Here is a 22,381-nt window from a genome sequence, read left to right on the forward strand (position 1 = left end):
CCATAGACATTATCTTTCAGCAAGCAACCGCGAATGCGGGAAGGCCATACCGCCTCTGGTCGGACCCTGACCAGAATTATCCCCACAACATCATGGCTAGAGTGGCAGACCAGCGGCAGAACCCACCCTGGTTTATCAAGAAGGAAGACTGGGACGAAAGTCACGTCGTCGACCAGGACGAACACGGGCGACTGTACCGCGCGGAGCTGTCCTTCTACGGGGATGCCTCTGGGCAGTCGCGCCCGGTCGCGGTGAAGTGGATGCGCGGCGAGCACGCGATCAAAGGGTTGCGCCGGGAGGCGAGCATGTACACGGGCCCGCTGCGGAAACTCCAGGGCAAGGTCGTCCCAGTCTTCTACGGATTCTTCACCGGGAACGTTGAGGGTGTCGATATCGGGTGCATCGTGCTCGAGTGGTGCGAGGACTGGGAGCTGACGCACAAGCCGCCTCCGAAGGAGGAGATGTGAGTGTCACTAATTTCTGCCCGTATTTGACTGAATGCTGACCGTTTTCATTGGCAGGAATGAGCGATTGAAGGCGGTGCGGGAGCTACACGCAGCGGGTGTCAAGCACGGGAAGTTGTACAAGACGCGCGATTCGGTCGGTCCCTTCGACAGTCGACACTTCCTGCACGACAAACATGGGGCTACGCGCATCGTGGGCTTCCAGCACGCGTCAATGCACAAATGCGCGGGGGGCCTTGGCAAGCATGACGACGTGAAAGCTTGCTTAGACGACAAGTGCAGAGAGCTGTGTTATGTCGAGGTGCATTGGCGGAGGGCGTGCGGAGTGGCCCCGGAGGCTCGGTGGCAGCCCTTTTAGCGTTTACACCGCAGCCGTTCTTCAGTCGAGCCCCGCGTTTATTTTTTCGATCTTGTATATTTGGAGGTTAGCGAGAGGATATGTACATGCACTTAGAGACTCTGGGGACGAATCTTACATTACCGGTTATATCATCTAGAGGGCGATGTCGTCTTGACTAAATCGAGGACAACTTCATTATACAAAGCGTGAGTTCGTTGAACGTTTGAACCGCAAAGTCTATGCTTTGGACCGTCAACGGTGACACTGGTCAAGGGCATCGGAAACGGGACAGCCGCCGATCTCTTGCCTTGACCTCAGCCCATGACTGCCCCGACGATCCTAGATCTGTTAGAACCATCTTGCCTGGGTAGAGTGACGGCTATACCTTACAGAACGCTGATGATGGCTTGACCTACGAAAGAAAGTGGCAAGAGCCTGCTCAGTGCTGAAGGTCACGATGATGAATCAGCCGCGCGAGCGTATAGCACAGCTTGCTGCCGCAGGCCTCGGAGCAGCTTCTCTCCTGCCGTCGCGCTCTCCTGCCTGCTTCTGCCCCGTTTGCTCTTTCTCGTGTCCTTTGCGTCTGGCATGAGTCCTACCTTGGATATACTACCTGGAGAGCTGCTATACGACATTGTCTTGCACTTCGATCAGGACAGCTTCAAACAGTCGCTTCTCGCACTCAGCAGAGCTATCCCGCGATCCCCAGTCCCCGCATTTCTACTATTTGAGAAGATACACCTCGAACATGGAGACCAAGTCTTCAAGCTCTACCGCCGTCTTCGCCACGCCCCCGAGGATGCTGCTCGCGTGCGCGAATTCTCATTTGAGAGCTGGATCGTCGATGCGGACATCTTTGTCAATCTCATGGCCCTCCTGCCTTCTCTGACGTCACTCAAGATGCACATTGGGCCAAACTTCGCCCCGGAACACCTCGAGGAGATATTCCAGCCCCCTCGTACGCATCTGCGTTTTCTTTCTATGCGATTTCGACCATAGTACGTCTGTCACCCCCGCTCGCGAGCATTCGGCTGACTGTGCATCAAGCGTTCAGAGGGCTACGTACTACCAGTTTCTCAAGGTGAGTTGCAGCACCTACAGAATACTTCGAGACCTCATGCTCATTCTGAACAGGGTGCATACTTTGATTCAACCATCCTAGCATTGTCTGGTTGGCCAGAGCCTGCACTGCCCATACTATCCATCGTACAAGATCCACTCGATCCTGCTCTCGCACCAACGAACTTTGCCCAGCCGCTGGTGTTCTTCCGCCTGGACCCCTTGTCTGCCCTGGCAGTATCTCCGCTGGCGGATGAACTCAAGCAGTTCCGCCTGCGCATACCAGGGCGTCAAATTGCCCGCCATCTGCATTCTATCATGCACTCATTCCCCGCCCTGGAATTCCTCGACCTGTCGACCAGCAATGTCGGCAGCCACGATGTCGCCGGGCTGCTTGGGCGCCTCCGAGAACTCCAGATTCTGGTGCTCGACGGCTGCCCGATTGTGAGCCAGCGTGTCGACGTTCAGATCGATGCCGGCGACCCGTTCCTCCAGTGGGCAGAGCTCGGCGAGGCCCTCGCGCTCGCCGGTGTCGCGCGCGCGACCGAGCGCGAGAAGCGGCTTCGCGCGTGGACCGACGCGTACTACGCCGCGGAGAACGAGCAGGAGACGACCGAGAAGGGCAAGAAGGCTCGGCGCGGTCGCAAGGGTCTAGCCACTGCGACCATCTCGTTGCGTGCGCCCGAGCCCGAGCGAGTCCTGCAGCCAAGCAGGGACATCCCACCGGCGCGAATACCGAAACGCGACCAGCGGATCCGCGTGCTACCGCCTGCCCCCGTGCTCTGCTCGCTCGCGACGAGCTTTCCGGGTGCGCTAACCACGGGCGTCTATGAGGAGGTGAAGGAGGCGTTCGAGCGCGGCTGGGCGGTGGGCATCGCACGGCTCCAGGCCATTCGGCTGCGGCATCTTACGAGTTGGCGCAATGGCGTGTCTCGTGTAGTGCGTTTCGCGGATAGGGGGTCGGCGGAGTGGGAGGAAGAGGAGGAGTACGGAGAGGAGGGTCTCATTGGGTTCGTCGACGTAACGGAGGAGAACGCGTTCATGCTCAATGTTGTCGGGGAAGATCAGACCGAGGGAAGTGCTGGGACGGGCCACTCCTGTCCGCTGTTGTGTGTTGCTGGACCCGAGCGTGATGCGGCACATGTTGACGGTTGCGGACACCGGGCGGGCTGGGACATTTACAAGGACGAGATTTAATGGTTGTATGATATGCAAGAACTCATTCGTTTCGTTTGCGATTGTAGCGCTAGCATTTGAGGTAGACGTAGTAGACATAGACATGTTTGGCATTGGGCGTAGGAACAAAAAGTGGGAAGAATAGAATTACATGATCGCCTTGACTTGAGAGCGACAGCTAGCACGGGAAGTCAGAGAACATACTGTTTATCAAGCGGAGCGCTGTGCCGAGCCTTTCGGCGTGGACCCCGTACCACGACTCTATGTCGTTGAGCTCTTCGCAGCTCTCTGGCGGCCGAGCATCCCCACTGATATTCAGGGTGAGAGGATGCGCACCCGGACACGAGTGGACCTCGGCGGTCGAGAAGTCGCAAATTCGGAGCGTGCCATCCGGCATATTGAGGAAGTTGCGAGCTTTCAGCAAGTCGCCATGTATAATCCCGGCGCTGTGCAGCTTTGCACAGACGCGCATCCGCTGGAGGCTGCAGCACGATGCCGGTGAGTAACGATAGCCAGTGTGACAGACATAGCGGGCACTCACTTCAGCTGGTAAACGTCGATAATACGCCGCCCATTGCACCACTCCAGGACGATGCACGCGACGTTCGCGCCCTCAATCTCGGCCGTGAAATACCCGTAGTACTGCGGCGCGATACCCTGCAGTGCGTCGCGGTTCGCTTCGTAGAAATCGGCTTCTTGCCGCAGGCGTGCGATGCGTCTCTCCCCTACCACCCACTTCAAGGCGATTTTGACAGGGGGCGCCGATGCAAGGCCTTCCTTGCCGGGGTACTCCATTTTGCCCTGGTAGACATAGTGGGCGTCGTCGAAGACGCGGATGAGCGGCGGGGTCGTCCACGGTATCGCTCCCGCCTCGCCGAGGACGGTCACCTTCGAGGCGGGAAAGTGACGCCCCGGCTGGGTGAAGATATACGGGAGGTCCCTGTGGGCGAAGCAGAGTTGCAGTTGATGGGTGTTTTGGGCGGCCATGGCGTCGAGGATGCAGATGGGTGTGTGGGCGGCATGTGCAGAGCGCGCCGTTATATGTGGACAACCGCTTTGACCCGCATTGTCCTGCGCAAGTGGCTTAGACATTGTGCCGCTTGGCTAAGATCCCCTGAGTGTCAAATAGACACACGCGTCAATGCCAGAATTATGAGAGGCCCATGATTAGAAATTACAGAGGGACAGAACAATGAGAGTTGTTCTTAGTGTCGGCGCAGACCTACAAACCTATGCAAAAGGGGAGTGCCACGACCCCGCGAGATGATGGTCGTGTGCTGTACTTGGTGATTGTTGTATCAGTGTGCTGTACATTCGAAGCTCGTCCCAGACTATATTTCGCTTGATGTTGTCCACTAAATCTGGAGAACGTTTTCAATACTTATATGGCATGCTACCAGCGACTAAACTGTAGCTCACTCTCGAAATAACTGATACCAAGACGTGTTTGTCGGAGACATCCTACCAACCTTGAGGTCGACGGCCTTCAATGCGGGTTCTTGCAGGTATCAATAGAATTCGATGATCGAATACTAGGGCGGCTGCATTGGTAGGTGAAAGCTTCCCGCTACCTGCGCCGCGGCAGCCGCCCGTGGCTTGAGCAGCAGTTCCTCAAAGGATACCGGCCGCAGCGTGCGCACCCTCTTCAGGAAGCTAGGGGGAAAGCGCACTTGGCTTTCCCGTTTGTTTTTGTTTCAGAGACATCAACATTGACATAAACGCACCGATGCTAGTATGAGAAGATCATGGTACTCTGTGTGCACTTCGCCAGTACTGCCGCTAAGTCCAGGGATTCTCTGATCAAATGAAAAACTGTCAGCACTCCCCACCGTTGGAACCTGAGTCGGGTATGATACAATTCGCCGCGCACATGGCTACACGCACCGGCACGACGGATGCTGTCATAATTTGCGGGTTGCCCAATGCCGGGGGTCGGGCCCGGGGGTCGTGGGCCGGCGGCACAGGCAGCAGCTTGGATCCGCGAATGCAGCAGGGCATCGCGAGATGATACGAGGAGCGCGCTGGAGCCCGACGGCACGATATGTGCGCCGAAAGGTGCAGCATTTGGAGGGGCAGTCAGCTGCAGATGGCACGTTCGGTCGCACATGGTCGAGATAAAGAGAGCTGTCGGCGTCGAGCACACCCGCGCGGCCCAGGCGCCCGTCGGGTGTTCTCTCCATCCAACCACCATGTGCTCCCTTCCTCCATCCGGCGTGAGCCACGCTTATTTCTCGCTCCTTCGTTCTCGTGCGTGTTCGCAGCATACAGACTCGCGCCAAACGGAATTCCATCGCTCTATTGCGAACCGCGCAACACAAACTGCCAAGCCCTGCACAACTTCTGCCTATCTGTCTCTATAGCCTGCGCGGCTCGTGCTTCGTCCTGAATACACCGTGATTGACACAGAGAGCATGTGCATCCGAGACCCAGCCATGTCCGGCCAGCCTTGCTCGACTTCGGGCACGTCAACGCCTGCTGGATAGCACCCTCAGGTACATTCCTTCCAAATGTGGCGCTAGGTCAGTCGGTCTCGGTTACCTGACGATCCAACCTTTACATAGGTTCCTCGATGCAGTACCACGGAGGTACTCTTTCATTCTACAGGTCCCGTCTCTTCGGCCCTTCTCTGTGTCTGAGGGCGCAGCTCAAACTTCTGGTCTGGACGGTCGCCCGATCCTACGGAGGACTGCCTGCTCGATCTCCGTTGCTAACTGGTATACGAATTCTCCTGCCAAGCGGCGTTGAGCTCCATCACGCGTTTCCCGTGTCTTGGCATCTCCATTGCTTGTGGACTGCATGCTTCCGCGTCCCTTATCCCGAGGCGACAACATGGTGCTGTCGGCGTTGCCTGCACGATTGCGTCAGCATCCCCAACGTTGCCAGTGTATAAAGCTTATGCTGCAACAGCACGTCTCTCCAGCCGCCGGCCTTCATTGAGCACCTCGTCCTCTCGTCGCCATGTTCTCCTCTGCTCTTCGCACCGCCCTCGTGGCCCTCGCTGCCTCCGCTGTCGCTGTGTCCGCAGAGCGCGGCCTCTCCCTCAAGGTCTCCGGACCCGAGGCGGTCGATGGCGTCGACAACTTGAAGGTCACCACCACCCTCGTCAACACGGGTGACGAGACCCTCAAGCTGCTGAACGACCCCCGTGGTGCTCTGCACACGCTCCCGGCCAACACCTTCGACATCGTCGCTGACTCTGGCGCGAGCCCGAGCTTCACTGGTGTCAAGGTTTGTACCGCTCTCATCTGACATTTCTTTGGTACTTACACAGTACAACAGGTGAAGTACGTGCCCTCCGTTGCCGCCAAGGGCACCGACGAGTCGCTGTTCACCGTCCTCGCCCCCGGCGAGTCCGTGTCGGTTGTCCACGATCGTATGTCACTTCACTCCAGAGTCAATCTTGCATGTGCTGATGACACACATAGTCTCGGCTGCGTACAACTTCACCACCTCCGGTGCCAGCACGTACACCGTCGAGCCGTCGAACCTCTTCCACTTCGTCGACCCGACCACCAGCGAGCCCGTCGAGATCCGCGCCGACGCTGAGGCACACGTCGCTGCCGTCTCCGGCAAGCTCGCCATTGCCCGCCGGTCCCAGTTCTCCAAGCGCGAGACCTACGTTGGCTGCTCGACTTCCCAGAAGTCCGCGCTCACCACCGCTGCGCCCAACGCCCTGACCTACGCCACCAACGCGAAGTCGTGAGTACTTAACGCTATCTACGTCCGCGACCGAGGCGCTGATCACTGTCCTTCGTGTAGGTACTTGACGGCCAACACCGCGGCGACGACGCGCTACACCACCTGGTTCGGCGCGTACACGGCCGCCCGCCACAGCACCGTGCTCAGCCACTTCACGAACCTCGCTGGCAACAGCTACTCGACGTTCACCTACGACTGCACGTGCACCGACTCCGGTGTCTACGCCTTCGTTGACCCCTCCGAGTGCGTTCCCTTCACACCGCTCTGCCCCGATGCCGATACTGACGCGTTGTTCGTTGCAGCTTCGGCTACATCACCCTCTGCGGTGCGTTCTGGGACGCCCCCGCGACCGGCACGGACTCCAAGGCGGGCACGCTCATCCACGAGTCGAGCCACTTCACGAAGAACGGCGGCACCGACGACGTCGTGTACGGCCAGTCTGCGGCCAAGTCGCTCGCCAAGAGCAGCCCCGCGCAGGCGATCACCAACGCCGACAGCCACGAGTACTTCGCGGAGAACAACCCCGCCCAGTCCTAAGTGCTCGATGGCTGCCCCGCGTTATAGCGGGAACGTCGTCGGTGTATTTATGTAAACAACCCCGGATTGTATAACAAAAGGAATATACCTGTATACATGTACACCAGAGCTCGCTTCAGAGTGCAGAGGGAACATTGCTCGCCCATTTGGAGCTGTACAGCGAGGTTCACCTTACACTATGTCTCTAAGACCATGAGAGCGGTGGAGGGGCACTACTTCTATCTGAACGACGCCTTACGGAAATTGAATTGATAGCAAGTGGGACCGGCGTTTCCAAATTCAAAGACAGCCCATACATGGCACTACCCGCTACACCTTCCCAACTTAACCCTTTTCGACGACCACGCAAGAAGCGCGTTATGTATCCATAGGCAACAACCCCACCCGGCCTCGAGCTTACTGGACAGACCCGAACCCGGCCTGGCAGTTCTGCTTAGCGATGGGGACGCTCCCACTGCGGATGTAGCAGATCTTCGCGGCGACGCAGTCCCCAGTACACGGCGGGCTGCGCACCGAACCCTTCCCTTGGAACGTGTTGAACTTCTGCACGTTCAGCGGTGGGAAGCCCCGGTAAATAAACGGGTATTTCTAGAATGCGCGAACTCGACGCACCGTGACCAGGGATGCATCCGCCTCCATGGCTGAGGGCGCACGTTCATTTAATTTCGGAAAATTCGGGGGCGTGGTGGCGTCAGCGGGCACTAACCACTGACGACGAGGGTGGGGGACGCAACGCACCTTCGGTCACTAGATGCCACCAGGTGGCATTCAGCGGGTCGGTGGGGCCCCAGCCGGGGATGTTCGCGCCATACGCGTCGCGGGTGCTGTATTCGTACTCGAACGTGGGCCCGTGCGCGAGCTGCGAGTCGAGCTGCGGGAACGCGTTGACGTCACTCTTCCACCTGCGCGGTGTGCGTGTCGCGTTAGCTTCGGCGTCTGTGGGCTGTGTGTTGGAGTGCTCACGTGTGCGCGTCGACGATTTCGAAGGTCTACGTAGCGACATGAACGTCCGACGGATCAAGGAGGAAGGGGGTTCGTTAGGAGGCGCTTCCGGGCATGTGGAGTAGGGAAGGCGTACCCCGGAGTCCACTTCGTAGACGCGGAAGCCCGAGTTGAGGTTCGTCAAGGGTGTCACCGAGGGCCCGATCTACACGTATCCCCGCTCAGTCCCCCGGCAACCTATGGGATATAGCAACGCCGCGGTACGTACCCACCCCACCGCGCCTGCCGTTTGCGCGCTGATAGCAGTGGCGTTGTTCGCGTAGTATATCTATACCGGGATGATAGTATCAGATCAGGCGGGACGCCGACGACGTTTGGGGTAGGACCACCGCGGACTGACCATGACCTGGTCCTCGTGGGTGTGGCCGAAGAAGATCGCTAGCGGAGGGGGTCAGACTTCCATCCCGGGGGTGGTTCTGCAGCGAAGATGGACACACCCTTGATGACATGGGGTGAGAAGCGATCCACGCTGGGCGTTTCGTCATTTCAATTGAGAGGAGCTCGAAGGCTCAGCGGCGGGGCAACTCACATCTGGTAGACTGTCGTGGAATATAGCGTGATCAGCTACGGACGCGCCGAAAGAAGCTAGGCTACTACTTACATAGGTTCGTCGGGTTCTGCAGGGGGTTCGTGCCATCCCAGCCAGATAGCACATGTCCGAGGATCCAAACTTGAACGTGGCGTCAGCGCCAGTACTGTACACATGTGGACGCGAAAAATTGTGTGGCTCATACCAGCGTCACCGGCATCCTCCGCTGCTTGGAGCTCGTCCGTCAGGAACCGAAGCATGCCAGAAACGTCCGGGTTCGTCATGTTGATATAGTTGAAGTAGTTCGCTCTGGACAGTCGTGTTAACTGCAACCGTTTCTAGAAGATGGGTGCGGGGGCTCACGTGTACCCTGTAGACCCAGGGGTGAGTATAATGGTGGAGCGGGTGACTTGGAAGCATGAGGGTACATACATAAGTCGGTATTCAGCGTCATGATACGCAGGCCATCTTGGCGTCGGACCATGTACGCGGCGTAGTGCGCGCGAGCGGTTTCGACGGCGGAATGGGGCAACCATCCTTCGTGTTCCCAGAGCGCGGCGACGTGGTCGTAGTTCCTGTTGTTACGAAGTGTAAGAAACATATGATATGTGACCCCCTTGCTAACTGCATACCAGCTGAACTGATCGGCCAACTGGCCATTTAGAGCGTGAGGAGCGTCCTGTGCCCTGAAGGTAAAATTAGCCCATGTCGAATGGTTCCTGTATCGATGCCACGCCTACTGGTTGTAGGAGTCATGGTTGCCTAGAGCAGCATACACAGGCCCTGAGCCGAGCGCCCGACGGAGAAGGTCGTACATAAGGGTCTGGCTCCTGTAAGTTTATTTGTTCTCACGGGAGCGTCAAACGGCTACTGACCTCTGTGTACAGAATGTAGTCCCTACACAGGAACTGTCAGCCATTCAGGTCATGAGTGGGGTCAAACGAGAGCGACGCACCTCGACAGCTGGTTCTCGGAGTCGTGAGAGACCAGATCGCCCGTGTAGAGGGTAAAGTCGAATCCAGTTTTCTCTGTGCCTGCAAGGACAGGAATGGACTCAAGTGCAGACACGATCAACGACACAGGTGAGTCACTACATCGACGGCGCAAATGAGTACACGCTCGAGTGTATGGTCAATGGATAGATATCTACCAGAGGTACGAGCCAAAGCGCGGGGCGGGGAACAAAACCTTCTGCGGGCTCTGGGTGTTGAAGTTGTTCTCGCGGCAGCAGAGTCCAGACGTGCAGTTCGCCTCCGCGCCGTTAGCGTAGCCTGGACAATATGTTAGCTACATATTCATCCATTAGCACAACTAGGCGTAGTCGCGTACGTGGGTCGATATGCATGTCGGATAGGTGCAGGACCTTCATGCGCTTGCCGGAGGGCTTCTTCGCAGCAGGAAGCGGATTAGGCTTGGGCTTCGCGAACCAGTTGGTGAGGTTAAGCGGGCTCGCGGTCGGAGCCGGGCACAGGCCTGAGAGGAAGTGCGAGCAGATCATCTGAAAACACGCGCTGGTGAGATCTCGGTACACAGATGGTGTTCGCGAGGGAAGCACTGGCGTTACCTGTCCGTCGAGTCCGCCCACGTCCGAGTTCGCGATGACCTGCGTGACGACGGACCCGAGCTGGAAGATGCCGAACTGGGTCGCGCAGTCTTTGTTGAAGTTGAAGTGCTCGCACACGCGGACCGCGAACGCAGGGCCCTCCTCCGGGGCCGCGAGCGCGAGGAACTTGCCGACCTGGAGGGCCGCCTGGCAGCGCGCGCAGTTGTTGTCCCCAAAGGTCGGGTTGCTGGCGATCGACAGGACCTGCGCGAACGCAGACTCGAGGATCGCCCCCGACGACGCCTTTGGCGGCAAGATGTGGGGATCATGCGTGTTGTTCTATTCGGAACGAAGTCAACCTCGGGCCCTCGCAGAGTGACCGGGGCACCCTTACCTTGGGCAGCGTCGCCGGGTTCGTCAACTCAAACGGATAGATACTGTGCTGAAAGCGCCAAGAACGGATGAGCGCACGCCCCGAGGAAGGTGCCGACTGGGACGGTACCCACCGATACGGGGTCAGAGATGACGGGCTGTGGCTGGGCAGAGGTCGCGGTGGGAGAGTTGTAATAGTGTTTGTAGACAGACGTCGGGAACGCCCCTGGTGCCGTGAACGCGGAAGGCCCGAGCGCGTCTACCGCGACCGGTTCTGCAAATCCAGGGACGGAGAAGACTGCGGCCGACGCGGCCACGATACTCAACACCCTGTGCGACAGCATTGCAGCTCCGAGGAGGGCAGCGAGCGTGGGTCCCATCGTCGTCGACGGTGCACGGGTATAAGAGCGTTCGAGTGAATTACATTTAGCGCACTGGACATCGCGAAGCGGTGATGGGCCTCGTTGCGTGCATCGAACGTGCGTCCCGTGGCTGGGACGAACGCGGGCGGACTTAGCGGGGAGCCGCTTAGACAGGACGTCGTTCCTCGAGGCGATATACTCGCGGGTCACATGGGACACGTTTGACACGGTGTGCCTGGCATAATCGTCGCGACGACCGACCGCGATAGTTGGTCGTCAAAAGCCGGTATTTTGCTACTGCGGTTGCACGCGAGCGCGAACATGGCAGGCGTACATCCGGGCACCTGGGGAAGATAACGGCTTGAGGGCATCACCAGCGGCATCGGGGCGCACACGACCTGTCGCGTCCGTGCGCATGGCGTGCGAGGAGGACGCGAAGGAGATGAAGCTGCTTGAAAGAGGAAGAGGATAGCGAGCGCCGGTCTAGACTCGCCGATGCTACTTTCTAAGTGACGTGTGACACGCTGCCCATCCTCGGTCGTCACTTGCTCAGCGTGTCACGCAGCGGTCTAGACGCACCCCGACTGAGGACGGGTGGTATATAGGCCGGGAGGCGTGTGGTAGAAGGCGTCTCCCTCTTGTCCTCCCTCGCAGCTGTCTGTCTAGTGTAAATACGATTGATTCGAGATATACAGGACGTACTGACAACACCACCAAAGCCCAGTGGAAAGCATAACGCCTGGTGCGTCCCGAGGGTGCACGAGTACTACGGAAGTATAGGGTGGTGAGGGAGTAGTAGGTGGATGGCAAATATCGATACTGATCATGCAAAAATACTATACAGGCACATAGAGAGCGTCAGCAGAAAGCGAGACAACGGGAACGGGAACGCGAATAAGAAATCATCGAAGAGGGGAGACCGCCGCGAACGGCGCTGGCTCGGCAGCAGGTCGGCCATGTCTGGGAAGAATATCCTGCGGTCAGGTTCAAGGCCATCGGGAGTATATGGGCGGCACGCATCAACTCACCGGCAGCAGGCTCGCATCCCGACCCCCCCTCAACATCCACCATCTATCCTCGACCAGCGCGTACGAAACGCCGTCAGGCCTTAACCGGCGGCACCGTCGTCGGCTTGTCCTCGCCATCGAGATCGGCCTTGGCTTTGGTGGCGGGGCCGCCGGCGGCAGCTCGGATACGGGACTTTTCCTCCGCGATTCTCCTCGACTCCGTCCAAAGACGGAGCGTGTAGTCGTGCAGGGAGCGCGCGTACAGCACGAACGGGTCCGCATCCGCGTCCTCGACGTGATGGCTCGGGGTGGCCACGGGGGGCATCGTCGATGGTGTGGCGAGCATGATGGTGAGTTTTACAGGTCGGATGTGGCTTCCGAAGCGGGCAGACGTGTGTAGTGACGGTAGGTCGAGCAGAGACTAAGGACGCGAGCGGACGACGAGCAGACGTGTATATGCAGCGCGAAGGATCCGGGGACGGCGGAGACTGGACGGCAGAAGAGGACGGAACGGAGGGTGGATATAGCGTTCGAGCGCTATCAGGGAGTTTATGAAGAGGCTCGGCAAGCGTGCGGCCGTGGCTCCTGCGCTGGACCGTAGGCGGGGGCACAAAAATGGGGGTCCTTCTCAGATGAAGACATCGCGACGCGCCGCAACGGCTCCATCCTCCCTCGACTCGGTCGGCATCCCTCTTCCACACGCGGTGCCACGGGGTCCCCCTACGGCTCCTGTCTCCGGCCCACTCACCGCGCACCCCTCCTCCGCGCACGTCCTCCCCCTCCTCGTCCCTCTCACGCGTCCGGCCTCATGCACCCGCTGCAGCCATCCCACAGCGCCCGCCTATCGCCCCGAAGCAGCTGCCCGCTCGTGTCCAGGGCCCCCAAGCGCGACGTGCGAGGGCTGCTCCACCGGCAGAGCATGATCGCACTGATTGTCCGGTGACAAGCTGCGAGCCATCCGCTCCAACGTGTGTATCATCACCACCCCCTCGACTCGCCCGCCACCACCTCCTCTGGGCGCGTCGTAGCGGGCGTATCCAGCCAGTCCCCTCGCGACGCCCCGCCGTGCAACGTCCGGCGACAGGGGCGCAGTCCGTGCCTGCGGCACTGGAAAACTGCAGGTGCGTAGGTGGGTGTGCGGTGTACCAGCGCAGCGGAGTCCCTCGATGAGGTCATGCATGCATGGCGTTTTGCAAGCGCGCGGCACCGTTGCGTCGGCGCTGCATTACCTAAGCAAGACCCCGGGGGCGCGCCTCAATCTTCTTGTCGAGCTCGTCTAAACCGCGGACCGAGCGCGTCGGCGGCGTCCCCGCCTCTTCTGTGCCCCCACAGCGTGCGCGAGAGCGTAATGTCTATCGAACGGGCCTAGCGTCCGATCGACTGTCAGGTTCGCGTTTTAAGGTTATCCAGCATGCAGTGGCACCGGGTGCGTGTTGTGTTCTGACGTACCGTCGAGGAATTTGTATATCGCGCAGGTACCTCTTGTGCAATCCGCGCAGTACAGACATCAATACACCGTCGGATATCGCGCCGGTTGTGCGATACCCCATAAATCCGCCTATTACTCGGGCCCCGACATCCACACCGACACATGCGCCCACAACTCCGTCAGACTTTGGCGCGTTTGCACCATAAGAAGCGCGAGACGTCTCTCGATGGGCGTCCGCGTAACATTGTACGTACTTTGTCTGCTGAAGGGTCGAACGTTAACGATTCTAGCGCCTCGTCATCCCTTCCCCCGCGAACATGCAGCGCGACGAGCGTGAAATCGAGCCGCTGCGGCGTTTCATCGTTCGTGGCGTATTCTGTTGGTCGCGGCGAATGCGAGGGAGCGATCCATGTGCGTATTGCTTAAAACATGTGAATTCAGCCTCTGGTTGCGTTGCGAGATGCTGTCGCCTGCCACGCTGCTGCAAGTGCGATTAGCGGCCAGACGTACGACTTTCGACATTATCTACTGGCCTTGAGGCGTTCAAGTAGTCTGTGCCTACAAGCGTACCTGCTACTTGAGATTGACCAACAGTTGAGGTTAGAAGTGACGACAACCATATTCGCGTTGGAGTTGCTATCGAGGCACCGAGGCATTGAACATGGAAAAAGGTTGTGCTCTCTGTCGGGGAGTCGAACCCCGCTTTCGCGCGGCCAGTGTTGAATGACAGGCGCGTGTACTAACCGATATACTAACAGAGAGATATTCGAGATGACTCGCATGCATTTTCGGCTTCCGGAGTGGACATGGCTTTCTTCTACTCAACCACCCGCCACACCTTGGCTTTCTACCACCATCACCACTGTAAATTGTAATATTGTGGTGTCGCAGGTGTGCTCAAGACACTCACGAGCTTCCTCATTGAATTCTGGCTTGCGACGACAAATACAACGACGACCTGATGTGTGGTAGGATCCCGGGATCTACTGCCGTCGCTCATTTCAGGACTGGGTCGCATGAATTGGATGGTCTTCCTAAAGGAACACGATCCCTGGGTCTGTACGTACTATCATCTCTCATCCGCCGTCCATCGGCATCATTGCTTCGCTGGAAATCCGACATGCAGAAAGTTATAAACATAACAAGGTAATTTAGACAGTCCTTCTACCTTAGTGAGTGCTCTAGTGGCAGTCTTACTTCCTCACTTATCTACTCGTCCGAAGCTCGGTTTGCTAATGTTCATGGGCCGATGGTCCACCCAGTCAAGTCTAGATGTTGCAAAGGTCGCGGAAAGCACCCAGAAACGGCGGTGAAAAACCGTATGCAAAATTGGAACGGTTGCAATGTCGCCAGCCTCTTCATCGGCATTACGGCCCATACCCTGTCGAACTCGACGCGCACCGTCGCGAGGGCTCTTCAAACCTCCGGAGTGTCTCTCACAGCCAAACATGGACAAGACGAATTGACCACGGGCCGTCCACGGTGCTTCTGCACGCACGAAGTCTTCGCATGCAATTACCGAACCTTCTCAAAGCCTTCCCGTCGCCCCTTTAGACACCCCGTCTTCCAGCTGGGGTCTCTCTCTGCCCTTCTACAGGCCAAGCGCGACAATTCGCCGCGAAGGACATCTAAGAACTGCGGCAAACTTAGAACGTGTGTACGGCCGCGTGCGAGCTCGAGCGGAGTGCGATGTGGGCACCCGTGCGCACATACAAAGGCTAATTCTGCGCGCACGGCCCTGGGAGAAGGATCGCTGATCGCAGCGGTTCGTCCTCGCAAGGTGAAGGAGCTTTCACCGCAGTCCTCGTGCCGGATGAGCGTCGCTCTGAAACCTCGTTTTAGGCAAAGCGACGTCTCCGTTGCGATGCCGGAGGGATGTTGCGCGCAATTATAGAGTTCAGCCAAGGAGACACGGCATGCTCTTCTCGGTACGCATGCTATAGTTGCACGTTCGGATCGTCGGGGTGCGCGAATTCTCCCTTTGGGTGCTACTTGCCGCGCGCAGCTGCGGTGAGGGCGCTGAGCGCTGAGCCAGTACCGCCGGCCTCTCTCACTGGCCGCGTTGCAAGGCATCCGATCGGACTGGACTATGCGTAATGATCACCGCAGGGAACGGCGCCTGGTGGTACGTACCATACCTGTGCTTCCAGTCGCAGAACCAGATGTCGGTGGCATGGGGTTGGCATTGGCGCTGTATATGCTGTTCGCCGCGGGTAGAATCTGGGTAGAATCTTGTCTAAAGGCGCCCTGAGCGCCATTTTGCGCGCTTTCTGCTGCTGGAGGTGTATCTAAAGCGCGCAGAGAACAAGGATAGTGTCCGTCATGAGACCAACGAGCGCATGCCTCAACGTGATTTATTTGCAGACGGTGTCCGGCGAATACAGCTCTCCATGGATCCCGGCGAGAGGTGTGCCTCGACAGTCCACCCAATGGTGGATAGACGCCTAGCGCGCCAAGGCCGCCAAATCTAATCTGAGCAGAAAATTATCTGATTAGATTACAGAAAAGCACATCTTTCCTGCCCCCCATCGCCTTGCGCCTCACCATGACTCAAGGTATATAACCTCCCTTCCTCCTCCTCCCTCGGGGTTCGTCCCTGGGCGCCCTCTCCTCACCATGCTCTCCTCCTCTGCTCGCATACACTGCCGTAATGCTGCCGCGCCAGCGGCCCTCCATTCACGGTCCGCACAGACGTTCAAGGCGTTCTATGCTGTTCGTCCGCTCCGGCAAACGTTGTGCATGCAGGATTCCTGACCCCCAGCCACTTTGTGTTGCAGACAATACGGAGCTTGCGGAATACCTACGAGCCTCCAGACCCGGACGATGTGGAACCGTCGGAAAAGGTATGTCGGGTTCTTACGTGTGTCCGACGGCGCGTCCTGAACGCCGTGATCAGGATTTCATCCTCTCCCTCCTCCGCGCAAACCCTTCACTGAGGGACACAAAATCATACCTCGCCTCCTTCGGACCACGCCCTAAACCCCCACAACCCCCCGCGTCTGTGACAACGGAGTCGCCGCTCGTCACGGACCAGGATGTGGACGCCGAGACGGAGACAAAACCTCCGGACATCAAGCCCGCCACCAGCACTGTGGTGGCATCGATCCTCAATCCAGTGTACAGGCGTACGGCGTTGGTCAAGCTCCAGGCGCCGTTCACGGACCGGCAGCTCGAGAGCATCGCGCGGGGCATGATCTACCTGGAGAAGCTCGGGCTCGTCAGCGTGATCGTCGTCGAGAACGACCAGCTCGCAAAAGGCGAGGGCGGCGAGCGCGCCGCGCTCACAGAGGAGGCCATGCGCGTCGTCAACGCGCTCGAAAACCAAGGCGCGCGGGCCCGCCCGGTGCTCGGTGCGGTCGTCCGCCTCGGGCCACGTCCCGGCGACGAGGATTCTTCCGAGCCGAGGGACTACATCCTTCCTGAAGCGCACACGAAGCCGTCCGACCTCATCCATATACGTTCGGCGCTGCGTGCCGGCGAAATACCTGTGCTTCCGCCGTTCGCCCTGGACTCGTTCTGTCGCAGCGTCCGGGTGGAAGCGAACGACGTGATTGCCGCGCTTGTCCGTGGCATGGGTGAGGCGGCGGCGCTCGAGGACACGCCAGGCCACGGAGATGAGAGTCCCTCCACCTCCCACGACGAGATCGACTTGACGCCGTTACGGCTCATGATCATCACGCGCGAGGGAGGCGTTCCTTCGTACGCGCGCCAGGGCCTCCCCCATCTCCTCATCAACCTCACGTCCGAGTACTCGTACATTCGCGAAACGTTCGATCCGCGATGGAAGCCTGCCCACCCCACAGCGCTCAACAACCTCGAGCTCGCCCGGACGTGTCTGGCGTTCATGCCGCCCACATCCTCCGCCGTCATGGTCTCGCACCGCTCCCCCAGCTCCCTGATCGGCAACCTCATCACCAACCGGCCCGCCGTCAGCTCGAGCCTCCCGCACGCGCTCCTCCAGGGGAACCGCAAGCTGACCCCGCACACGCCCACCCTCCTCCGGCGGGGCCTGCCGATCCGCGTCGTGCGCCGCGTGGACGAGATCGACAAGCCGAAGATGAAGGCGCTCCTCGAGCAGTCCTTCCGGCGCACGCTCTGCGAGGACGCCTTCTGGGAACGCATGCAGCGCGACCTCGACTTCGTGATCATCGCGGGCGACTACGCCGGCGCGGCGATCGTCACGCGCGAGCCGTGCCCCGCGGGCACGCCCGCCGCGGTCGCCCCGATCACGTACCTCGACAAGTTCGCGGTGCTGCCGAGCCACCAGGGCGACGGCACGGTCGACTTCCTCTGGGTCGCGCTGCACGACGAGACGTACGGGCTCGGGCTGCCGTTCAGCGCGAACCCGAACGGCGGCAAGCAGGGCGCGGGCGAGGGCCGCGACCTCGTGTGGCGCAGCCGCGCGGACAACCCGGTCAACAAGTGGTACTTTGAGCGCAGCACGGGGCACGTGCGCCAGGGCGACTGGGTGCTGTTCTGGTGCGACGCGGAGGTAAGGCTGAAGACGGAGGAGGGGCGGCGCGCGAACGCGGGGCTGTCGTACCTCGAGGAGTGGGAGAGGGGCCGGCTGGCGTCGTGGAACGACGTGGTGATGAAGATCCCGAGCAGCTGGAAGCCGAAAACATAGACCGACCGCCCCGACATAGACTCGTCGGAGACTCGGAGACCGCCGTTCTTGATTATTGCTCGTGTCCGCTGATGGACTGCTGTAGATTGTTGTGCGATACTTGCTGAAGCCCTTCCTTTGTGTATTTCTATCTTGCTCACCCTTACCTAGACTGGCGGATATCTCTTTACCCGTGCTGCACGTAGTTAGTTCATACCCGCTGGTTGTGTCATGACGTTCATTCTTGGATACTACATTGCAACGGAAACAAAATGAAGCAGAACTACAGAAATCATACAGCGCCATGTCGTGTGCTCCTCGGGACTCGGACCTCGTCACTCAGCAGTTGCTCCCCAAGCTGGTGCGCGGCGCGTGCTTGCGCTTCTTGGCCTTGCGTTGCTTGGCTGCAGGAGCTGCCGCGGGCTCGGCCGACACGGTGTCGGGCTCCGGCGGAGGGGGAGCGGCCACCTTATGCGCGACAGAGAGGCTGAGGTCGCCCTTGCGCCGCCACGAAACTACGTCCGCCTCGCCCGCCTTGACGCGCCTGGCCAGGTCTGTGATCCCCGCGACGACCGCGTCCCGGAATGCGCCCGTGGTCCAGCGGTCCAGGTTCCTCATAAAAAGGTAGACCTGGATGATGTCTGCGGGCTCGGCCAGATTCCACTGATGAAACGCGGAACTCTGTCGGCGGTCGCCCTGGGCGGGAAGGTTGCCATACGCCGCGGAGTAGATCTTCTGCAATACATCGGTGAGCACGGTACACTCGGAGACTCGGGCCATGCACCCTTGTGAGTAGTTAGTCTGACTTACCAGGACGTCGGCCTTGCCCTCGGTCTTGAGGTCCCACCAGTCCGTGTGTGCGCGCACACTGCCGTCGGCCCAGACCAGCCCAAAGACGGGCGCGCGGACGTTCAGCGCGTGCAGCTGCCGAAGGGCCGCGGTCGACGCCATGCGGTTCTGGCGGTACGCGACGGCGAGCTCATCTTGGGAGGGCTTCTTATCCTCCCAAAACGCGCTCGCAACCTCAAAAACGCACGCGTCCGGGAGCTTGGCGCAGAGGGTAGCTTGGTATCTGAAAGAAGCATCGCCGCTGGATGCGCCTTTCTTCTGCGCTCCGCGAGAGCACCGGTGCAGTATGTTGAAGGGAGACTGCTCTTTCTCACAGAGCTCAGACACCAGTTGCCGCGTAGGGACGAAAAGGGACCCGTCCGGTTTGGCCGTTTTCCCTTTCAATATACGCGCGGTTTCGGAATTGACCTTGTGTCGCGTCAAGGGTTGTGGAAGGGCAATAGTACATTGCTCCCTGCATCGCAGTGCTGTCAGCGTCTCGAGCGTATTCTAGAGACATGTGAACGGTTTACCTCTGCTCGCTATACCGTATGGCAGCTCGCCGAACTAGACCATAGCTGTTTGTCGTTAGCACACGCGAAGTAATATATATAGGCGCAGCACAGACTCACACTCCGGCAGCGTAGTCCGCTTCGGACCACTTGCGACTTGACTCGCGCATCCGCCGTGCGCTCTCCCAGGCCATGAAGACCACCTGGAGATCGCCCAGGATGCGTTTGGCCTCGTCATCATGCGGAACGTCCGCACTGAACAGGTCTGGTTGTGTCGCTTTCGCAGCGGCAAGGAACTTGAGGAATTCCGGATCCGCGAAACGTGCCAGGTTGCGGCCGACTTTGGTGCCCTGTAGACGGAAGGTTAGTTGGGTACTACTTGCACAAAGAACGATACGTACCTCGACCATCCAGACATTGGGGAGGTGCCCCAGGAGCTCGAACACCTCATCCGTATGTACTTTGATCGAACTTGGCAGATCGGCCGAGAAGGATACTTCTTCGCAGCCTTGGTAGTCTGCCCAGAGATCAAAGGCACCGACATCTTTCGCAATCCTGGAGGCAGCTCAGTGGCACCGAAGAGAAAGAACAGGTACCACAACGTACTGCGACGCGGAAAGACAACGTTCTGTGCGGGACTTCGCCTGCGAGGACATGGAGGGGTTGGAATTATGGGACATGAAGGGGTATCGCGCTGAAGTTCTGGACAAAGACCCGCGAGGATGAGACGTGCAAGGGTATCATGAGAGGAGGAGAGGGTACTCACGAGGATTAAAAGAGTGAGCGTAGTGTTCCTAGAGGCCGTGAGTGTCGTGGAGAGTCGTTACTTACATGGGTGGAGAGGAGGAGGTGGGGAGAGGAAGAGAAGGATGCGTGGGAGTGGCAGCTTCCTTCAAATTAAATACGCCCGCGGCCCTCAGCTCGACGGAGCGCGCACCATCTACACGTGACCGTGTCAGGGCTTCGACATGCCTCGTTTAGCGGACGGGGATGCAAGATCAATCGATGCCATTGCTCAAAGAATACAAGAGGTACCGAGCGACAGGCTCCGGTCATAGCAATCCGTCCAACAGCTTCTTCGTCGCCTCCACCCCGAGCTACAGCGCGAAATGTCAGCGAATATAACGGCTGTGAGCAATGCGGACATACGAAAGTAGCAGCGTTCGCCGGGAATGCCTAGCGAGAACACGCGTCAGAATATCCCCTGTCAACTGCACGCGAATAACACGCTTACCCGAGCCATCGCAGGCCCAAGGCCCCTCCACAGAGCTCGGACGCCGTCCTGTGCGATGGTCTTCCGCGCGCAGTCCATAAATCCAGAGTACGTCCCTGTAGGCGCGGACTGGATACGCGACTTGAGAACCTACATAACGTCTTGTCAGCACCGAAGGTACGAGAGCAACGCGAAACACTTACATCTGGTGGAATGGCAATCGACCACATTGCGATGCCCGCCATGCCGCCCGCGACGATGACGGCACCAAGGTTCAAATCAGACGGAGACGATCCTACCGGTGTCAACGCCCGCTTCGTGACCTCGTATGCCGCGAAGTACCTAACGCGCATCCGGTTAGGTGATAGAGCGGAGGAGTCCCAGTAGACACTCACGCAGCGCTGCCGGGTCCGTCTCTCGCGACAGTCGCGAAAGACCCGCGGAAGACGCTCCGCAAGCCGCCCTCACGGTACAAGTGTCTCACTACGTCGGTGACGCCCTTGTATTGGGGGCCGTTGGGAGTTTGCCCTTGCACCTATGAGATGCCTGGTTTGTAAACGCACAACGCGAGACTGACGTCACGGCGCTCACCTGCAGAAGGACCTTCGCGCGTTCTACCGGTGCGGTGATAAGCGTTGTGGGTACCGCAGAGAAGAAACCAGCAGCGGCCAGTTCGGGTATCGACAGCTCCTTGTTAACGCGATTCGGAGTAAGTTTAAGGATGAGCAGCTTGGACGTGTCATAGGCCTGCGCGAGGAGGTGAGACTTGGCTGACGGCGATTCATTGCGTAACACCACGTACCCAGAACGATACGGCGAAGATGGGTGTAACACCCAGTAATGGGGGCACTACACCACGGTAGAGTCTGAGACATACACCCGTTAGAGACAGGCGCATTGTATAGCTTTCAGAAACCAGACACGTACCCCTTAACACCATCTACAGCAAGAGCCTTCTTCACGACATCCACCGCGCCGGTGTAAGTACCGGGAGCAGCGGTCTGCAGCCGGGTCTTCGTCAAGTCGAACGGATGCCCTAGCGGTACCGCACACGCTCAGTAAGCCACTTCCTACACAAGCTTGCTCAAGCCCGTACGTACCGACGAGAACCGCAGCGACACCACCCGCGCCGCCCGCAAAGAAGGACTTGATTGACTCCTTCGTGGACGAGTTCCGCTGCGTCTCCTCTGCCAATGCCGCGTCGCTCTGCCCGCGCGCGTCAGCAGCCGCGCTCCCAGGCGCGTCGGGGCCACGCACCATGCTTCTAGTGGAGAGTCGGGAGTCGGGAGAGGAGGGGGAAGGTGGGGGCGCGGAGGAGAGGGCGAGGGCGCGCTATATGGACAGGTCCGGCAAGCTTCTGCGCCTGCTCCCTTGGCGCCGCGTTGGCGCGTGATTTATAGGGGCGCGCGGGGGATCGCGCGGGCGTCTAAATAATCAGATAGCCTGCATACCAGTCTGCTCGTCCAAGTACGTCGCCGGCCTGCAGCGGCTTGCAATTGACAAACCTTCCCCGCGACTTGTTTCGACTTTCCGCACGTCCCCCGCACTAAGCGTCTCCACGGAGGTCGGTTTGCGATGCGAGTGCGGGGAAGGAGCCAATGGAGTGAACCGGAATGTGTGGGGAGAGGGGCCGGACGCTGATCGAGCAGAATTGCTCCGCCTAGGCACGGCTGTCCGCGATTTTGTGGACGCCACTACGCCCA

The 22,381-nt window shown here is 59.1% G+C and overlaps 9 protein-coding genes and 1 non-coding gene across 10 annotated transcripts; 4 read left to right on the forward strand and 6 right to left on the reverse strand.

Moving 5' to 3' along the window:
* Positions 1 to 260: 260 nt before the first annotated feature.
* On the forward strand, positions 261 to 822 carry TRAVEDRAFT_110356 (uncharacterized protein; the record flags this gene model as incomplete). The annotated part of the gene is made up of 2 exons (XM_008034509.1): positions 261 to 463; positions 522 to 822. The coding sequence occupies 2 exons, from the start codon at positions 261 to 263 to the stop codon at positions 820 to 822; spliced, it is 504 nt and encodes a 167-aa protein (XP_008032700.1).
* Positions 823 to 1,392: 570 nt separating this feature from the next.
* On the forward strand, positions 1,393 to 3,060 carry TRAVEDRAFT_110400 (uncharacterized protein; the record flags this gene model as incomplete). The annotated part of the gene is made up of 3 exons (XM_008034510.1): positions 1,393 to 1,802; positions 1,852 to 1,885; positions 1,939 to 3,060. The coding sequence occupies 3 exons, from the start codon at positions 1,393 to 1,395 to the stop codon at positions 3,058 to 3,060; spliced, it is 1,566 nt and encodes a 521-aa protein (XP_008032701.1).
* Positions 3,061 to 3,186: 126 nt separating this feature from the next.
* TRAVEDRAFT_41503 (uncharacterized protein) lies at positions 3,187 to 4,026 on the reverse strand (the record flags this gene model as incomplete). Its single annotated transcript, XM_008033913.1, has 3 exons — positions 3,187 to 3,217; positions 3,294 to 3,521; positions 3,581 to 4,026. 3 exons carry the CDS (start codon positions 4,024 to 4,026, stop codon positions 3,187 to 3,189), a joined length of 705 nt encoding a protein of 234 aa, XP_008032104.1.
* A 1,374-nt stretch (positions 4,027 to 5,400) lies between these two features.
* Positions 5,401 to 7,337, forward strand: TRAVEDRAFT_158002 (peptidyl-Lys metalloendopeptidase). Its single transcript, XM_008034511.1, has 6 exons — positions 5,401 to 5,531; positions 5,601 to 6,267; positions 6,319 to 6,412; positions 6,465 to 6,738; positions 6,799 to 6,981; positions 7,041 to 7,337. The coding sequence occupies exons 2-6, from the start codon at positions 5,998 to 6,000 to the stop codon at positions 7,273 to 7,275; spliced, it is 1,056 nt and encodes a 351-aa protein (XP_008032702.1). The 5' UTR covers positions 5,401 to 5,531; positions 5,601 to 5,997; the 3' UTR covers positions 7,276 to 7,337.
* A 175-nt stretch (positions 7,338 to 7,512) lies between these two features.
* Positions 7,513 to 11,087, reverse strand: TRAVEDRAFT_138540 (sphingomyelin phosphodiesterase). The gene is made up of 22 exons (XM_008034512.1): positions 10,856 to 11,087; positions 10,744 to 10,791; positions 10,371 to 10,688; positions 10,136 to 10,304; positions 9,957 to 10,077; positions 9,762 to 9,896; positions 9,682 to 9,703; positions 9,547 to 9,629; positions 9,439 to 9,492; positions 9,239 to 9,381; positions 9,170 to 9,176; positions 9,012 to 9,115; positions 8,879 to 8,947; positions 8,807 to 8,816; positions 8,715 to 8,746; positions 8,618 to 8,655; positions 8,486 to 8,545; positions 8,354 to 8,422; positions 8,239 to 8,264; positions 8,014 to 8,177; positions 7,888 to 7,916; positions 7,513 to 7,818 (listed from the first exon to the last, which is right to left on the reverse strand). Exons 1-22 carry the CDS (start codon positions 11,063 to 11,065, stop codon positions 7,672 to 7,674), a joined length of 2,058 nt encoding a protein of 685 aa, XP_008032703.1. The 5' UTR covers positions 11,066 to 11,087; the 3' UTR covers positions 7,513 to 7,671.
* Positions 11,088 to 11,752: 665 nt separating this feature from the next.
* On the reverse strand, positions 11,753 to 13,237 carry TRAVEDRAFT_25391 (uncharacterized protein). Its single transcript, XM_008033610.1, has 2 exons — positions 12,112 to 13,237; positions 11,753 to 12,043 (listed from the first exon to the last, which is right to left on the reverse strand). Exon 1 carries the CDS (start codon positions 12,434 to 12,436, stop codon positions 12,185 to 12,187), a length of 252 nt encoding a protein of 83 aa, XP_008031801.1. The 5' UTR covers positions 12,437 to 13,237; the 3' UTR covers positions 11,753 to 12,043; positions 12,112 to 12,184.
* Positions 13,238 to 14,196: 959 nt separating this feature from the next.
* Positions 14,197 to 14,280, reverse strand: TRAVEDRAFT_t17. The gene has a single exon. It is a non-coding gene; the product is annotated as a tRNA-Asp (tRNA).
* A 1,855-nt stretch (positions 14,281 to 16,135) lies between these two features.
* Positions 16,136 to 18,146, forward strand: TRAVEDRAFT_32927 (mitochondrial amino-acid acetyltransferase; the record flags this gene model as incomplete). The annotated part of the gene is made up of 3 exons (XM_008033759.1): positions 16,136 to 16,231; positions 16,297 to 16,362; positions 16,416 to 18,146. The coding sequence occupies 3 exons, from the start codon at positions 16,136 to 16,138 to the stop codon at positions 18,144 to 18,146; spliced, it is 1,893 nt and encodes a 630-aa protein (XP_008031950.1).
* A 318-nt stretch (positions 18,147 to 18,464) lies between these two features.
* Positions 18,465 to 20,121, reverse strand: TRAVEDRAFT_41508 (uncharacterized protein; the record flags this gene model as incomplete). The annotated part of the gene is made up of 6 exons (XM_008033914.1): positions 18,465 to 18,860; positions 18,936 to 19,428; positions 19,487 to 19,531; positions 19,586 to 19,815; positions 19,867 to 20,020; positions 20,072 to 20,121. The coding sequence occupies 6 exons, from the start codon at positions 20,119 to 20,121 to the stop codon at positions 18,465 to 18,467; spliced, it is 1,368 nt and encodes a 455-aa protein (XP_008032105.1).
* A 337-nt stretch (positions 20,122 to 20,458) lies between these two features.
* Positions 20,459 to 22,355, reverse strand: TRAVEDRAFT_158015 (mitochondrial carrier). Its single transcript, XM_008034513.1, has 10 exons — positions 21,936 to 22,355; positions 21,779 to 21,884; positions 21,606 to 21,714; positions 21,481 to 21,544; positions 21,270 to 21,425; positions 21,074 to 21,213; positions 20,882 to 21,020; positions 20,700 to 20,828; positions 20,615 to 20,641; positions 20,459 to 20,562 (listed from the first exon to the last, which is right to left on the reverse strand). The coding sequence occupies exons 1-10, from the start codon at positions 21,936 to 21,938 to the stop codon at positions 20,518 to 20,520; spliced, it is 918 nt and encodes a 305-aa protein (XP_008032704.1). The 5' UTR covers positions 21,939 to 22,355; the 3' UTR covers positions 20,459 to 20,517.
* Between the last annotated feature and the right edge of the window lie 26 nt (positions 22,356 to 22,381).

Source organism: Trametes versicolor, assembly GCF_000271585.1.
Source record: "Trametes versicolor FP-101664 SS1 unplaced genomic scaffold TRAVEscaffold_1, whole genome shotgun sequence".
NCBI classification, from domain to species: Eukaryota; Fungi; Basidiomycota; class Agaricomycetes; order Polyporales; family Polyporaceae; genus Trametes; species Trametes versicolor.